Source organism: Pelodiscus sinensis, chromosome 7 (genome assembly GCF_052426305.1).
Source record: "Pelodiscus sinensis isolate ZL-2025 chromosome 7, ASM5242630v1, whole genome shotgun sequence".
NCBI classification, from domain to species: Eukaryota; Metazoa; Chordata; order Testudines; family Trionychidae; genus Pelodiscus; species Pelodiscus sinensis.
In genome coordinates, this window is record NC_143058.1 from 36,445,538 (window position 1) to 36,463,804 (window position 18,267).

The 18,267-nt window shown below is 46.3% G+C and overlaps 1 protein-coding gene across 1 annotated transcript in view; it reads right to left on the bottom strand.

The window, feature by feature from the left end:
• Positions 1-7,635, bottom strand: part of DPP4 (dipeptidyl peptidase 4) — a 76,188-nt gene extending 68,553 nt beyond the window's left edge. Inside the window, exons 1-2 of the mRNA XM_006114841.5 lie at positions 7,323-7,635; positions 6,769-6,853 (exon numbers count right to left, since the gene is read on the bottom strand). Of these exons, the coding sequence (XP_006114903.3) occupies positions 6,769-6,853; positions 7,323-7,328 (91 nt within the window). The 5' untranslated portion in view covers positions 7,329-7,635. The remainder of the gene's footprint in view (positions 1-6,768; positions 6,854-7,322) is intronic.
• Positions 7,636-18,267: the final 10,632 nt, after the last annotated feature.

Here is an 18,267-nt window from a genome sequence, read left to right on the forward strand (position 1 = left end):
GTGCAATCTCTGTCATGAAAGCTGAACTTACAAATGTAGAATTATGTAGAAAAATAACTGCATTCAAAAATAAAACAAATGTTTTAATTAACTAATGCTTTTCTCACTCTGGCTGAGGAACCTACAAGTCCTCTCAGTCCTACTTCTTGTCCAGTCAGACAAACAAGTTGGTTTACATTTGCGGGAAATAATTCTGTCTGCTTCCTGTTTACAATGTTACCTCGGAGTGAAAAAGGGTGTTTCCATGGCATTGTTGTAGCCAGCATCACAAAATATTTATGTGCCAGAGGCACTAAAGATTCATATGACGCTTCACATGTCAACTACTATTCCAGAGGACATGCATCCATGCTGCTAACTGGTTCTGCTTAATAATGATCCAAAGTAGTGCAGACTAACACATGTTCATTTTCATCATCTAAGTCTGATGCAGCCAGCAAAAGGCTGATTTTATTTTTTGGTGGTTCAGGTTCTACTATTTCTGCATCTGAGTGTTACTTTCTTAAGACTTCTGAAAGCATGTCCTTCAGATTTTGGAAGGCACTTCTGATTCTTAAACATTGAGTCAAGAGTATAGCTATCTTTAAAAATCTCAAATTGAAACCATTTTTGTTTTGTCAAATCTGCAGTGAAAATGTTTTTAAAATGAACATCATGTGCTGGGTCATCATCCAAGAGTACTATGTATTTTGAGAGTTTGTGCATCTGTCTCTATGTGTGTGTCCCTCTGTCTGTCTGTAAGTCTGTTTTTTCAAGAACTCCTCCTGAATGGTAAGAGCTAGGACCACAAGATTTGGCATGCAGCTTCCTCTTAACTTCACAACTTAAAGCAAGGTCAGGGTTTGGTTGTGCCAGGACAATGTGATGTGTATGGAATGTGATTGTTTCTCCTCAAATGGAAGGGGGGCTGTAATAGCAGGGACAATTATACTCCCGAATGATCATAGGGGGTGGGGAGCAAGTGTCCCAGCCCCAGGAAGTGCAGCCTCCACCGCCCTGACCTGGCCCCAGGGAACAACTGGTAGCTGGCCAGTACAACCCCTGCTACTCCAGGCTGGCCCCAGAGAACAGTGTGGCCCCCACTGTCATGGGCTAGGCCTAAGGAGCAGCCACCAGCTACCCCAATTCCTTCCACTGCTGGAGAAGGTGGGCACCTTCCTGGTCCAGGGCGGAGATCATGGACCTTATTCAGGTGGGGGGGGGATGCCCCCAAAGTCCATGATCTCCGCACTAGACGGAGGAACACGTCCATCTATGGCAGGAGAGCTGCCAGCCTGGCCACCAAAGGCCACATGTGAACCCAGGAGCATGTAAATCAAGTTTGTCCAGCCAGACCCCCACCCCTGAGCTTCCCTTCCCCCTTCTTCCCCTTGCTTTCCCCTTCCAGTTTCCTCCCTCCCCCGCTCTCTTCTCCCCTCTCCCGCCTCCTTTCCCCAGTCTCACCGGAGTTTCATTCCCTTCTCCCCACCCAGTTTTGTTAAATAAAGAGAGTTTGTGTTCATGAAAATATGTGTATTTTATTTGACATCAGGAAGGATGGTTAGGGAGGGGAAAGTGGAAGGACATTAGGAGGAATGAGGCACAAGCCCCCAGTGGGGCAGACCAGGGAGAGTGTTAGTGGCCCTCAGGTTGGAAGCTCTCCCGCAGGGCCTCCTGGATACTGACAGTCCCCCGATGGACCTCTCAGATGGCAGCCTGCAGAAAGTGCAGCCAGGCTCACAGCAACGCATCTGAGAGAAGCACCAGAGTGCCCAGGGGCAGCTCTGGCTCCATGTTGCAGAGTTCTGTGGTGTCCCGACTGAGGGCAACCAGAGCATGCAGAGACAAAATGCTTTTCTGTCCCTCATTGAGGTAAGCAAGCAAGCAGGGAAACCTGAGAACCAGATGACCGAGGGGGGGGGGGAGGTAGTGTAGACATACCCTAACTGTAGTGAGGTGGAGTGGCCTTCCACCCTCCAGAGGAGGAGGAACCTTCACTGAGCCCTCATGGGCAGAGCTAGGCCATGGTTACTCCTTCCATTCAAAGTCAATGGGCAGGACAGGAAATATAAAAGATGTGTCTGAGTGCTCAGATGTCCTGTAGTTGCCAGAGGCTATGTCTACACTGCATTCTAAACTCGAAATAAGATTTGAAATAAAGTGCTATTGCTAGCCATCCCTTACCCCTCGTACAACGAGGTTTATGGGGATGGTGAAATAGCGCGTCCGCTGTATTTCAGAATAGCGGACGCATTCAAAAGATGCTGAGTAGCTATTTCGGGATACCTCTGGTATCCCAAAATAACTCTGATATGTAGACATACCCAGAGAAGTCAGATGCTGGGAGACACCCTCAGACCTGTGTGGAGATGAGAACTGGCGGGGGTGTATGCTGACCAGTGAGGAGTTACCAGGACTGCTGCAGGTCTCCTACCCTGATGACCTGGAGGACCCTCTATACACTTAGATACTGCCTGAAAGAGTGTCAGGAAGCAGCCCAGAGACATCTGACCCTAGTCCAGCTGTGCTATTGCCATAGACTTGCTGTGTTATGGCTAGAATCCCTGCTGACCCACTGGTATATCGTTTTGCTGCCGTTCAGGCCCTGGGCCAGGACACAATCTAGTGAGTGGGCCTGAGTCCCCCCTACCATCCAAGATGGGTATGGCAGTCTATGTCTTTCTAGGAGCCTGTGTTTGTCAGCTGTCTGCTGAAGCTAGGATGCTCAACCCCCTTGGTGTCTGACCCTGAATATAGGCCCCACCTATCGACTTGTATTGCCCCACACTGACATAGGGTCTGGGCTACCAAACTGTGTTGCTGAAGACAGGTCCAAGCTATAGACTCTCCGCTCTGCTAATTCCCCACAGTCAATGACCCTCAGAGACGTAGTGATGCAGCATGGCCTCTGAGGGACCCAGAGGGGATGGAACCCCACCGCTAAATCACTACCCTAACCTAGATCTCTTTTGCTGCAATTTAAGCCCATTACTTCTTGTCGGCTACATCTACACTGGCCCCTTTTCCGAAAGGGGCATGTTAATTTCAGAGGCCGTAATAGGGAAATCCGCGGGGGATTTAAATATCCCCCGCGGCATTTAAATAAAAATGTCCGCCGCTTTTTTCCGGCTTTTAGAAAAGAGCATCTATTCAAGGTAGGAATAAGATCCTCCGGAAAAGGGCGCTTTTTCCGGAGGATCGGGGCCAGTGTAGATGCTCTTTTCCGGCTTTTCTAAAAGCCGGAAAAAAGCGGCGGACATTTTTATTTAAATGCCGTGGGGGATATTTAAATCCCCCACGGATTTCCCTATTACGACCTGTGAAATTAACATGCCCCTTCCGGAAAAGGGGCCAGTGTAGACGTAGCCATCCTGTCTCCAGTGGATAAGGAGAACAAATCACTCTTCTTTATAAATAACCTTTTTACCTATATGAAGATTTATTCCTCTGTGTAGAGACACTGACTTCTGCTTTGGTGCTTGACCCTGCTCCCACTCTGCACCCTGCTTCGAAGCCACTGGCCTTGCCCCTCGTCTTTCCACCTCACTCCCCCTCCTTCCCAGAGGTTCTGAATACTGTGAAACAGCTGTTTCATGTCAGTAGGAGGCACTGGGAGGGAAGGATAGTAGACAGGTGGCAGGCATTGGAGAGAACGGGGCAGCGGAAGGAGCTTGGCACCAGTGGGTGCTCAGCACCCACTAATTTTCCCCCATGTGTTGGTATGAGGCTAGTGTGGTCTAAAATAGAAGGTTCGAGAATGTGGCAGGTCCCAGGGAGGTGCAAAAATAGACAAGCTTTACTGGATATTGTTTTAAACTTTTATTGAAGTGTTTACTTCAATTATAACTTGTTATTTTATCAATTTCTTACATACGTGGGCACCAAATAACTACTATCATGAACAATAGGCAAAATGCAATACAGTAAAGAAGGATTCCCTGAGGTTTTTCTAAATCCCAACAGCCGTCAATAAGGGTCCAGGGATTATCACTGGTTATATTTATGTCAATATCACTCATGAGGCTAATCATCTATCTAAGACTATCAACACTACTACTTAACAATACCACTAAACAAATTTAGATAACAATACTTACATTTAACAGACACTCAAAGCACAACAGCAACAACATGTTCGGTATACATTACGCTCTATGGGAAATTCGTTTTGTTCGGTGACCGAGGGGGGGGGGGTCTTCGGGTGATTAGTCCTCGGACCTGGCTCATATTCTGCAGGGCCGACTTATCTATTACGCATAGTGCCTAGGGCCCATGATACTTTTGGTGCCCATGAAAATGTTTTAATTTCTTTTAAAATCAGAAGAAAAAAAAAGAACTTTTAGGGTCGAAGAAAATGTTTTAATTTTTTTCTCACATCAGAAAAAAATGAAACTTTTAGGGCCCACGAAAATCTATTAAATTTTGCCTAAAACAGAAAAAAATAAAATGCTGAAGTATGTAAAGTTATATCAAAAATAATTTTTAATATTGATATTATGGTGGGAGGGGCCCACAAAGGCAAAAGTGCCTAGGGCCCACGAAAGTCATAATGCAGCCCTGGTATTCTGCCTTTCAATCTTTGTTCTGGAATCCTCAATTTTGTACGGGTGGGGGAACTGATTTATAGAGAGTGCTTTCACACGCTTTTTTGTGATAGGCAGGGAAAACCCTGTCCGATACGTGACAGAATGTGGGGGAAGGGACGAGACGATTTCCTGTTTTTCTCTTTTTGCCTTGCAAGGTATGGCACAGCCAATGTCAGTTTTTGTTCCTGAGCTTTAAGTGTCATAGAGTAGAAATTTTTCATTGAAGGGGAGGTGACCTTTAGCTAGGGAGGCTATACGCACGAGGCCTAGCCAACAAAGAGCCTGCTTTTACAGTTAGGATAATGGATTTCAATCCTTTACATAAAACGTAAAAAATTTACACGGTTTAAATAGGCAGGAAGTTTACACATTGCTACCAAAGTCAATGGTGTTTTCAATTAAAAATTGGATTTGAATCTATATGAATATTTGTACACATCTGATTACAATTTATACAAGACAAATTATTTTTCCATTATTTTAATGGAAACAACTGCACATTCTTGACACCATTGCTGAACCAAAGAAAAAAAATGGCTCTGACAGAATGTTGTCAATGAGAACTGGAATTATTAAAATCATTACTTTCCAGCATCCTTGTTGGTCTGAAAAAGAAAATGCTTCATCCCACTTTTGATTAATCTATGCAAATGCTGGACCCCTGAAAGAACTGCTGGCAAGCTGTCCCAGGTACTCTGACTACAAGCTGTCTGAATGCACAGGTAACTTAGGGACTTTCCTAAATTAGGTTTGTCACATACTGTCACTTCCCTTTCATCTCCCTACAATGCTTCCTACTGCTTATCTAAAGTACATCCATCCACCCATCTGCCAAAATCTTTCCATGTACACTTCCCCTGGTGACCCACAAAATCATCTCCTGTACTGGTTCTCTCCACCCCCACCCCTGACCACCAACTGCCTGATCGAGTTGTCCCGATTTTGCTTATTTTTTATAGACAATTAGGCAGGAAAAATAAAAACATATAACCAAAAACCACAAACAAACAAACAAACAAACAAACAAACAAACAAACAAAAACCAACCAAACAAAAAAACCCACAGGATTCTACTGAAGGAAATCCTAGCAGGGGAATACCTTCACAAGTTGTGCAATAAGACCCCTAATTTCTATTTATATCTAATTACTTTAAGAATAACTGATACAAATGATATCACAACATATAAATTACACTATGTTTATTACAATTTTTGCTCCAATTCACTGCTGTATCTTTAGTTTCAACTGTGGAAAACCCAAACCTTCTAAGTTTATCTAAGTGCTGCATAGGCTAGTTACTTTAAGAATACACAAACTATTTCCTGTCAAGCCAGTATCTGCCTGCAAAGATTATTTCTTGATATTTACATCACAAAATCAACTTGAACAATGTTTACTTTACAGTAGGAACACTTTCTCTCTGTTTGTCACAAGTCTGTAATGTTGAATTCTATAATTTTATAAATAGTATTCATGAGAAAATGTAAAAAAAATTAATGTATAATTGTATCCTATTAACTAGCAGCGCTTCACTCACTACATATGGATTTAATATTATTTTAAATTAACGTCTAGGACTAGCATCATACTGGAAAACACAAATTGACCAAAGTCCAAAAGTCTGTCTCTGATATCTCTGTGCTCCTTGATTTCTATGACAGTGCTGTGGAGATAATATCATACGTTTATTACATTAGTTTAGTTTTGGTAACACTCTTGAGGAGGTATTTTCTCATTTCCTTCAACTTGCCACATAAGATCAACAGACTAGAATGTTACTGTTAGGATAACAGTACTCAGTCTTGTGCAACAGGAAAATAAGAGGATGCAATGTGATATATTTATACTTTTGGGAATTGAGATGGCTTACTGATTTTTATTTTCAGAGGGGCTTCTCACCCCTGGAAGGCAGAGCCAACTTCAAAAATGAATCCAACCGGTTTCCTGCCCCAAAGCACACTACTCTCACTGAGCCTCCAGCCCAACAATTCAGTGAGACCTTTGCTGGGAACACTTCCCACACTCAGCAGGTAATATTGCAGTCTACTTTCTGGGTGTAGATTCCTCACACCCTGCAGATAATAAAATCTAGCAATTCTGCACACATCACTCTGGGATGCTGTGAGTTTTCTCCACATCACAGTTTAATTGTCTCTCTCCAATTATCACAGACTTTTCGAAGATGACTAGTTGGAACTTACTTTTTGCCAACAGGGCGATAGGAACGGCTATGGCAGTGACAATCACTGCAACTGCGAGCAGCCCCAGCAGATACTTCACTGCGGTCTGGAAGACACGAAAGGGCAGGTCTGAGTTACCCGGGGTCGCTGCGCGTGAACGTGCCAGCGCGTGTCCTTCAGTCTGGGCTCGGACAACTGCTCGAGAGCTGGCAGCGCGCGCCAGCTGCGCATTTCGGCTGGCTCCAGGAGAGCTCGTTGCGCCGTCCGGGTTTGGGCTTGTGTTCCCGGGCCGGCATTGCGAGAGGGCCGGAGCTCTGTGGGTCTGCCCCACACGTTCTTCTTCCTGGCATCGCGGCTGCTCCGCCGCATCGCCGGTGCTGGAAGAAAAGCGCGCAGCCCAACACCCGGGTACACTCGCCCGCCTGCAAAGAGGGGGGCATTGCCACTGAGCGCCGCAGAGCGCTGCAACTCCCCTCCTGCCCCGGCCCCAGGCAAAGGCCCCTCCAGGTGCCACTGGCGTAGCGGGGGTGGGGGAGCAGCCGCGGCCCGGGCGCAGCGACCCGTCACTCACTGACCTTCATCACTGGCGGCTGCAAGCAGCGAGCAGACTCTCCGCGAGCTGCAGAAGGAGCGACGCGTCTTCCCCTCTCGCGCGCGCGGCGGCCTCCCGCCTCCCAGCGCCTAGTTACACATTAGCGAGGCGGCCGGGGACGGCCCCACGCGGGACCGTTGCCTACCTGGGCGGTGCAGTCCGCGGGGCGAGCTGGGTGCGGCGGAGAGGAGCCCAGGGGCGTTGCAGGGGGGTGACGAGATGGCCGGGGGCCCGGAGCGCTTCCCAGCTGTGCTAGCGGGGTGGGGGAAGCGGGGTGGGGTGAGGGGCACTTGGTGGGGGCCGCGCTGGGGTAAAGTTTCTGTAGGGCGGGACTGCGGGGCTGGGTGGGGCGGCCGCTGGAAGAGGCGGGTTGCGCTTATTCCCAGCGGAGGCTTGGAGGACCGTGCCAGGTGAAAGGGATGGGGTGGGGGGTTCGTGGGCTGCCACCCTTTCATCCAAGTGTACCAAGAGTTGGCAACTTCCACGCTGTGAATAAGCAGCCCGGCTTTCACAATCAGCCCCCAAACAAGCTAATCCCGTTCCTAAACAAGTCCAAACCAAACAACCCCACTTTGGTTGTCGCCAGCTGCCAACAGCCATGCTCGGAACACATCCCACACTTGAAAGGGATTTTCGTAACCGTTTATTTGCAGCATTAAAAGGCAGGCAACACAAAATGATAACATGGAACTGTGCTGCCAGATAGAGACGGCAGTAAACAGGGACAGGTTACATTTGGGGGGAGGGGAGGAGACAGGGAGTCTGCCACAGCACTTTGGTGGAAAACTATAAATGCATATGTATATTAAATAAAACATTTCCAGTGCATTTGAATGATTAACAGAGAACCCTATCCCCCAACTCTTTAAGAGTCTAGATAAGATTGCTCTTGCTTTTCTGAAACCTCCACCATCACTGCCCTCACCCACAGCCAATTCAGCTTTGGTGACAATTTATACCGTCTAGTTAGTGGCACTGCTATGGGTACCCACATGGCCCACAGCATGCTAACATTTTTATGGCCAACTTAGAACAAAACGTTCTCAGCTCTTCTCCCCAACTACCACTCCTGTACTTGTGCTACATTGATGACATCATCATCTGGACCCATGGGAAAGAGGCCCCTGAGGAATTCCACAGGGATTTCACAATTTCCACTCCCACCATCAATCTCAACGTAGACAAGTACACACAAACGATCCACTTCCTGGACATTACAGTGCAAATAAATGATCGTCACATAAACACTATCTTATACTGGAAATCTATGGACTGCTATACTTATTTACATACCTCCAGCTTTCATACAGAACACAACACGAGGTCCATTATCTACATTCAAGCCCTAAGTTACAACTGCATTTGCTCCAGTTCCTCATACAAACACGTTCAGGATCTTTAGCAAGTGTTCTTAAAATTGCAATAACCAGTTGGAGAATTGAAGAAACAGATTGACAGAGCCAAGTGGGTACCCAGAAGTCACTAGTATAGGACAGAACCAAGGCTTTATTAAGATATGCTGAGCCCCTAAACTATGTTAAGTTTAAGAGTCCCATAGCATTACCAAAACAAATGTGTATTATTCTAATAGGAAGTACAGTGAAAATAGAAATAACAAAGCTTTATATTTGCATATGTACCGGTACATAGCCAAGGATACAAATAAAAACTAGTAATTTTGTTTTGTATTTAGAGGCTCCTCATAACCTGAGGCCCTAAGCTGTAGATTACTTAGCTTTTGCATAAATCTGCCACTGGACAGACCCAACAAAGAAAGCAACAGAATACCACTGGCAATTACCTTCACCTCCAGGTAAAACCTCTCTAACACATCATCGAGGATCTACAAGCTATCCTAGATGATGATCCCTTGCTCTCATAGACCTTGGATCACAGGCAGGTCCTTGCTTACAGAAAGCCACCCACCTGAAATAAATACTAACCACCAACTACGCACCCCACAACAGAAACACTAACCCAGAACCAGTCCCTACAACAAACCCTTTTACCATCTCTGTCCACCTATCTGCCCATCTAGTGACAATATCATGTGACCTAACCACATCAGCCATAAATAGCATCAAGGGCTGGTTCACCTGCATACCTCCTAATGTGATGTGAAGGATGCAAAAGGTTAAACAGTTACCCAGTAAGTATAGGTATGTCTACACTACAAAGTTAATTTGAAATAACAGCCGTTAGTTTGAATTAACTTTAATAGGCGCTACACATACAAACCGCTAGTTCGAACTTAATTCAAACTAGCGGAGCGCTTAATTCGAACTAGGTAAACCTCATTCTACGAGAACTAACTCCTAGTTCGAATTAAGTAGTTCGAATTAAGGGCTGTGTAGCCACTTAATTTGAACTAGTTGGAGGCTAGCTGTCCCCAGCTTGCCCTGGTGGCCACTCTGGGCACAACCAGGGAAATTCTTCTGTCCCCCCTACTGGCCCCGGAGCCCTTAAAGGGACATGGTCTGGCTACGGTGCCCGTGCCAGCTGCAAGCCTGCCAGCACCCAGCCAGCAGACTCTGCACCTGGCACAGCACGAGCCAGCCACATGCTGCCACCCAGCCCTCCGCCTCTTCCTGGGACCAGGCTGGCGGCTCCCAGGAGCCTGCACGGGGCCACAAGAGGCGGGCACCCGCCTGGTCTAGTGCGGAGATTGTGGACCTCATCCAGGTTTGGGGGGAGGCCTCCAATGTCCACGACCTCCACACTAGGCACAGGAAAGTGGCCATCTAGGGCAGGATAGCTGCCAGCCTGGCCACCAAAGGCCACATGCGAACCCAGGACCACGTTTGCATGAAAATCAAGGTGGTCCAGTGAGACCCTGACCCTGAGCTTAGAACATAAAAACTGCCGTACTAACTTGTCTTTAAACTCTATTTCACGAGGAGTAACGGTAGTTCGAACTAGGAAGCCTAGTTCAAACTACCTAGTTTGTGCCCCGTGTAGCCGCGCTGTACGGGGTTCGAACGAGCAGGGTTTTAAAAATGGCGGCGCCCCGCTTATGCAAATGAAGCCCGGGAAATTCAAATCCCGGGCTTCATTTGCAAGTGCGGTATGCCTACATTACTCTCCTAGTTCGAACTAGGAGGGTAGTGTAGACATATGCTGTTATAGTTCTAGCCTTCACAGCCTCCTGTGGCAAGGAGTTCCACAGGTTGACTATTTGCTTTGTGAAGAAGATCTTTCTTTTATTAGTTTGAAGCCTGCTACCCATTCATTTCATTTGGTGTCCTCTAGTCCTTCTATTATGGAAACTAATGAAGAACGTTTCTTTATGCACCCTCTCCACACCACTCATGATTTTATAGACCTCTATGATATCCCCCGCCAGTCTCTTTTCTAAGCTGAAAAGTCCCAGTCTCTTCAGCTTCTCTTCATATGGGACCTGTTCCAAACCCCTGATCATTTTAGTTGCCCTTTTCTGAACCCTTTCCAAGGCCAAAACATCTTTTCTGGGGTACTGAAGATATGGTGTACCATAGTTTGATACACATTACTGAAGATATGGCGTACCATAGTTTGATACTTCCCCTCCTCCTTCTTCCCCTGGCTTCCCCCTTCCAGCTCCCTCCTCCCAGGTTTCCCCCTCCCCTCTCCCATCCTCTCTCTTCCACTCTCCCACCTCCTTTTCCCAGTCTCCCCAGTGGCTCATTCTCCCCCCCCCCCCCCAGTTTTGTTAAATAAAGAGAGTTTCTATTTTTGAACACACGTGTCCTTTATTTTTTACATCAGGAAGGGGGGCTAGGGAGGGATAAGTGGAAGGAGGTGAGGGAGGAATGGGGTACGAGCCTCCGATACGGAGGATTGGGGTGGCTCTGCGGGCTCCTCGGGGTGGAAGCTCTCCTGCAGCCCCCCGATTGACTACCCCCGGATGGCAGCCTGCGGCAAGTGCAGCCAGGCTGATGGCCAAGTGCTGTGATGTGCCGAGTGTGGGCACTCAGGGCACTCCAAGTCAGGACTGCTTTGGTGTCCCTCATCGAGGTAGACAAGCAAGCGGGGAACCCTGAGAACTGTTTGTCCGGGGTGGGAGTCAGGTCCCTTTAAGCACAGCCCTCGGCTAGCCTGAGACAGCAACTCCACACTCTAAGTCCTAACCTGATGCCCTGCCGGCATTGCTACCGGCCAGCCTTAACTTCGGTTCAGGATCCACTCAATGTGGACATGCTATTTCGAATTAGCAAAACGCTAATTCAAACTAATTTTTAGGTTTAGATGCATTAGTTCGAATTAGCTTAGTTCAAATTAACTAATTCGAATTAAGTTAGTTCGAATTAGTGCTGTAGTGTATACATACCCTATTAGCCTTACTGGCATGCTTATGGTAATCGGTTAACTGGAAGGCTAGGCCTGGTGGAAACAGAGCCCCATGCATGGTGGCCCGGTGGGCAGAACCCCACTTCACAAATGAGTGACCTAGAAACAGCAAAGGCAAATGTTTTCCTGGAATTTACAGTGACTCAGGTGATCCCCATGCCACTCTTCAATTCATTAAGCACTACTGCCTGAAGCAGCATATAAGCTATTCCATATCAGCAACTTCTGCCATTCTCAGCTACTTGCATGCTAAAGAAATCTCTAACATTCTGCGTGAGTGTGGCCTTTGATTCAGTTTGACAGCTACAATAAAAGAAGTCTCTGAGGAGCATTTTCCTGCTTGCGGTGAACATGAACCACAGTTACAACAGAGAGCTCAAACTCCAATCAGTCTTGTGACACCATCCACATGAATGTTAACAAATTTGTAACCTATTCATATTTTAGTGATTTTCCAGTGATTTCCAGTGCCCATTAGTGATTAATTTTCATGGGGGAAGTAAGTGTCTAACCTGATTTGCCATATTCTCTCTCAAATTATACAGTGGCTCAGACCTTTGTCCAGGAAGGCTTATGGGTCTAGATTATGATCTCAGTTACACCAAAGTAAGCCAGTGAGTTCAAAAGAACAGTACATGACCTTCAGTAACTCCTCATTATGATAAAATGGCCATTGTGTATAGCTCAGAAATACTTGAAATTCTGCATGCCTGACCAATATGCAGATCTAGAGTTCATTGGTAATATCCTGTAATTTTGTATCTTTTGAATTTGTCTCTCATAATATGAAGCTTGCCAAGTTGCTCCAGGCAGGACTAGTAGGTTTTTAATCTCCTTTACCCCTTTATTTCTCTTTTGCTTATTATAAAACAGAGATATTTATGGCACGATGATAATTTTAAAATGAAGTTCCTTAGACAGCAATTAATTTCTCAGCAGGTTTCTGACCCATGACAGTGACCTGTAACTTGTCCATGTTTTGGACTAAAAGAATAAACTCGTTCCTCTTTGTTAAATATTGCAAAACATACCAAGTCCTAGTGAAGAACACAGTGAAAAGATACAGCCAGGATAAATCTGCAGTCCAAAGGAGGAAAAGAGACCAGAGAGCCTAAACTGTGTAAATGATACTGAAAGTGAAGTACATAAAGGAACATAATATTAAAATATCATGCCTTCATCCCACCAATTAAAGTGAAAGGAAAATATGCAGGCAGGAAGAGACAAAGTCAATACCATTTAGAATGAGGTCAGAATATTTTGTAAATTAAATCACACTTGTGAAACCAAGTACAAATAAGAATATATTACAGATATGCCCTGCCACATATCTGATAACATGTTGTTGAACAAATATGAAACCAGATCTCAGTGTTTCAGTCTAGCTGATAGAGACATCCTCTGGTTTGCAAAAAATAAAAGTCAACATTTCAAATTTTTTTCCTGTTAACCTTAGGTTATATCACTGGGTCAGCCAGTAAAGTCTCTCTCAAACTATTGCACAGCATCCAAAAAGGATCGTTGTAGAGCTTCTTGGGGGCTGCAGTGTTTAAAATGGAAACCCTTCTATATTTATAGTACACAGAAACCTACCACTTACACATAGACAGTGGCTGGCATTAAAATAAATACATATCAATATTTATCAGTGATTACAGCTCTTCTTTTGAATCTCTTGTTTTAGCCTATGACTTTCACTCCTGACCCTATTTTTTTTTCTGTTTTTGACCTCCAAATCATTTACCAACTGAGCTCAGGTTATTCCCTCCCCCCCCCCCCCCCCTTGAGAGTGTCATACCCTCAACAGGAGTACATCTTTCAGCTTCTACAAGAAGTGAGGCATATGTCCGATAGATTGGGCCTTACCCAATTAACAGCCATGAAAAATGCATCACAGACTATAAAACCTGGTCTCCTCTTGTGAAATCTGGTCTTTTGTATGCTTTTACTCTATACTAAATAGATTTCACAGGGGAGACCTGGTTTCTTTAATTGGAAGCCTGACACAAAAGGGAGTTGCATGCAGGGGAGTCACCAGGTTATTTTCAGGGGGTCATGGTATTGCCACCCTTACTTCTGTGCCGACTTCAAAGCTGGGCAGTATTCCATATCATGCTGCCCTTACTTCTGTGCTGCTGCTGGCAGTAATTCTGCCTTCAAAGCTGGGCTCCCGGCCAGCAGCCGCCACTCTCCAGCTGCTCAACCCTGAAAGCAGTGCCACCCCTAGCAGCAGCAGTGCAGAAGTAAGACTAGCAGTACCTCAAGCCCCCTACAATAACTTTGCAACCTCCTACAACTTCTTTTTGAGTCAGGACCCCTAAAATTACAACACTATAAGATGTCGGATCTAAGCAGCTGAAATTGTGACTTTTACCATTTTAAAAATCCTCTGACCATGCAATTGACCAAAATGGACTGTGAATTTGGTAAGACCCTACCTATAGATAGCTTCTTTTACTACCGAGCACTGACTCATCTCCAGAGCAGATCTGCCCAATGCAGTGAATGAGGCAGGTTACTGGAAAAGGGAGGGAGAATGGAGGGGGAACCAGAAGCCAGCCAAACCCAGTCCCAGCTTCACCAGATTCCGTGCCTCAGTCTACTACTCCCTGCCATCTGGCTTGTCCCCTCTACAATCAGATCAGATGTCTTCCTCTTCCACACTGCATGAAGGTACATCCAGACTGCGAGACTCTATCGGAAAAAGATATGCAAAATACACTCCACATTTTGCGTATCTTTTTCTAATATTTTTGTTGGAAGAGGCTTTTCCAAAATTTGCCCCATCTAGACTGGGCCAAATTTCAGAGAAAAACAGTCTTTCGAAAGCCCCCTTCTTCCTCGTGGAACAAGGAATACAGGGGCTTCTGAAAGAGCGCATTTGCTCTTCTGCAAAAAAAAAAAAAAAAAAAAAAAGTGGAAGAGCAAACACGTTCCCTGGATGCAGTGGAGTTTTTTCGGGATGCCTCCAGTATCCTGAAACCGCACCCCCTGCAGTCTAGTGTACCCTGAGTGTCAACATGCGAGGGGTGGGAGTGTTGTATAATTGAGAGCACAGGAGAGACAAGCTCCCTGTTTTGAATTCTGCTTCCCTTACCCTCCTCAGCCTGGAGCAGCCACCTTAAGGAAAGTCCAGCTTCATCTCTACAGCCCTAGGCTGGAGAAGCATGCTTAGGCTCTTAATGGGGATGATATATACACAATCTGGTCAGCAGCAGGACCCATGAGAGGCTCAAGCATACAGTGAGGATTCTGGAAAATTTTAAACCCGAGACTGTTTAAGTTTGGAACAGTGAGAAGATTTCTACCCAACTCGAAATCAGGTTCTTTAACGGTGACACAGGCTATAACACAGAAAACAGTTGTGGGTCTGCCGGATATCACTGTGACAATGGTTGGTAAATGTGGACTTTATAATAACAAACACTGTGTTTCTTACATTCTGGAAGACAATTGTATGTTCCAATCATACCATAAGTTCATGACACCAAGTTGTTGTTTTTTAGCAACTTAAGGCATTTATGAAGAATGTTAGAGTATATAGATGTGAAAGACCAAGTAGTTAGAACCACGTACCTATATTCCTATCCATCTCCTGCTTTGGCTGCTACTTTAAATGGGGGAGTGAGGTATGGAAGTACAGGTTGGACTTTGCTGGTCTGGCATCCTCAGGACCCGAGTGGTACCATATGAGGATTTGTTGGACCAGGGAAGTTCCTCCTCTCATGGCCCAGGCTGCCACTGAGCTAGGGCTCCAGCCTGCCCCTGCTGCTGCCCTCAGCCCTGCTACTGCTGGGGCCGGAGCACTGCAGCCAGAGATGTGCAGCCGGGGCAGAGCTGGGGCTGCCTGGCTCCACAGCTGGGGCCGGAGTCTGTGCCAGGGTTGAGGGATGGGGCCAGAGTGCTGTGGCCTGAGCCAGAGCTCCCTGGCTGCCACTGGGGTTGGAGCTCCCTGGCCAGGGCTGGAGATCCATTGCTGCAGACAGGCTAGAGCTGCTGGGGCAGGGAGCTCGCTGGGGCCAGAACTCTTCTCCATGCCATCAGTCTCCCTTTCCCCCCTCCCACACCCACACACTCTGGGCTCCCAGCTGAGTCACTGGTGCCCCTTATGGTGCTCCTGCCCTGCTGTCAGACATCCCCATTCCTGGACTCTGTGGTCCAGGAACATCCATGGTCGGACCAGGGATGTTGCTAGACCAGGGAGTCCCAGTTAAGGGAGGCACAACCTGTAGTCAAATACCCTAACCTTAAATTTACCCATCTAAGCATTTCTGGGGTTCCTAGGCCTAACTCCAGTTCTGACCACATCTCCCTTTTATCCATACAATCTTTAAAAAATCCGTCTTAGGCCATTGGTCTCTCCACCCCCTTTCCTTATCCATTTGGGTCAGGAAAAACCCGAAGGCTAACCCTTGTGTGGGATGTCCCCAAGATTCTCCCCTTATAGTTGGGTTTAGTAAATGGCAACATGGAAGTTATCAGGACCTGTGTGCTTGCCAGAGATTTCCTTGTAAATAATGGAGTTAGAGAACCTTGATTCCAGCAGCTGACTCATTCTTTCATACAAAGAATGAACTTGTCTTGTTAGACTATAAAAATTTTTTGGCAATTGTTGACCGGGAACTTTAACATCAATTTTTTATTTAAAACTATAACATTTTCTTTTAGTCATAAATCTAGACTTAAGACGACAAATAGGGTCTCTTATACACTAAGGCAGAATCAGATTACTTGCAATAAACCCCAAGTATAAATTGTTTTTTTTAAACAGCCTTATAATGGGCTCACCTCCATCTTAATCAGGAGATGACTAATGATTTCCTCTGGATTCAACCAGTACTAAATAGGCACACCACCCGAGCTTGTCCCAGCAGGAGAATGCAAGCGTAGAAAGGAGAGCTTGGCACAGGAAAGGGTTGCAATCAGGAGTAAAACTGTTGTCTCTCAAAAGTAGCTGCCTCTTCTGCCTTCTCCTCCACACATGCACAGAGCTGAGAAATCTGTGCTGCCCGTATGTACTTAATACAAGGGTGGGCAATAATTTTAGTTGGGGGGGCCACTCCACTAATTTTTTGAAGTGGCCCGGGGTGCCGCAGAAGGGGCAGGGCCTTGTGCAGAAGGGGCGGAGCCACTTCTGTGCTGCCCTGCCCACAGGCCCTAATTGGCCCGGGGATGGGAAAGCACGTGACATCTTTGCCTCTGCCCTCCCCCTGCCTAGAGAGAACTGCCAGCTGTTCCGAACAGTAGGAGGTTCCCTCATAGGCACCCATGCCCTTGGCAGCAGGAGGAGACTTTGCACACTCAATCAGGACCTGGGGACAGGGGAAGCACAGGAAGTCTCTCACTCTCTGCCTCCCACCCTGCAAGGGCCACAAGGCACTTAGGGTATGTCTACACTACCACCCTAGTTCGAACTAGAGTGGTAATGTAGGCAACCGGAGTTGCAAATGAAGCCCGGGATTTGAATTTCCCGGGCTTCATTTGCATCTCGCCGGGCGCCGCCATTTTTAAATGTCCGCTAGTGCGGACTCCGTGCCTCGCGGTTACACGCGGCACGGACTAGGTAGTTCGGACTATGCTTCCTATTCCGAACTACCGTTACTCCTTGGTGGGCCAGGTCCAGCCTGCGGAAGCCCCTTTGACCACCCTTGATTTAATAGGATAAATTGATCACTTCAGGGAGTCTGTTGAAGATAAAGCCCAACCCGGGATCCAGCTATGCCACACTGCAATAGACAATTGGGCTGTGTCTACACTGGGCCACTTATTCCAGAAAAGCAGCCGTTTTTCCGGAATAACTTGAAAGCTGTCTACACTGGCCGCTTGCTTTTCCGGAAAAGCAATGACAATCTACTGTAAAATCATCAGTGCTTTTCCGGAAAAACTATGCTGCTCCCTTTTGGACAAAAGTCCTTTTCCGGAAAACTGTTCCGGAAAAGCGCCAGTGTAGACAGCACAGTAGTGTTTTCCGCAAAAAAGCCCCGATCGCGAAAATGACGATTGGGGCTTTTTTGCGGAAAAGCGCGTCTACATTGGCACAGACGCTTTTCCGGAAAAAGTGCTTTTCCAGAAAAGCATCCTGCCAATATAGACGCGCTTTTTCCCGGAAATACTTATAACGGAAAACTGTTCCGTTTTAAGCATTTCCAGGAAAGGGTTCTAATGTAGACACAGCCCTGGACTTTTACAGGAAACTCAGCTTGAACTTCTACTTACATGAAAGACATCATGCTTGAGAATCCAGAAATGCTAGAATAAGGTTCCAAAGTGGCAAAAAGACTTTGGAAGGGGAAGACAGATTCTGAAGCTACTAAATATGTCCCCAGAGGAAGGCCCTGCCTATAAGGAGCCCATAGAATGTACTACCCTCAGGAGATTAAGTTCTTCAGACTGTATTCCTATGTCTTCTGTCCAAAAGTTACACCCATGAAGGACATTTCTAACCTCTTCCTTTCATGTATTATGTAGATGTGTTGCTATACTTGGAATGATGAATGTACAAAAAGGAGCTATTTGCAAGAAAGAAGTGAAATCAAGTTCTCAATTTGATCTTTGGAGAATGCTTCCTCAGATATGTAATGTGATTATAAGATGTGTTGTCT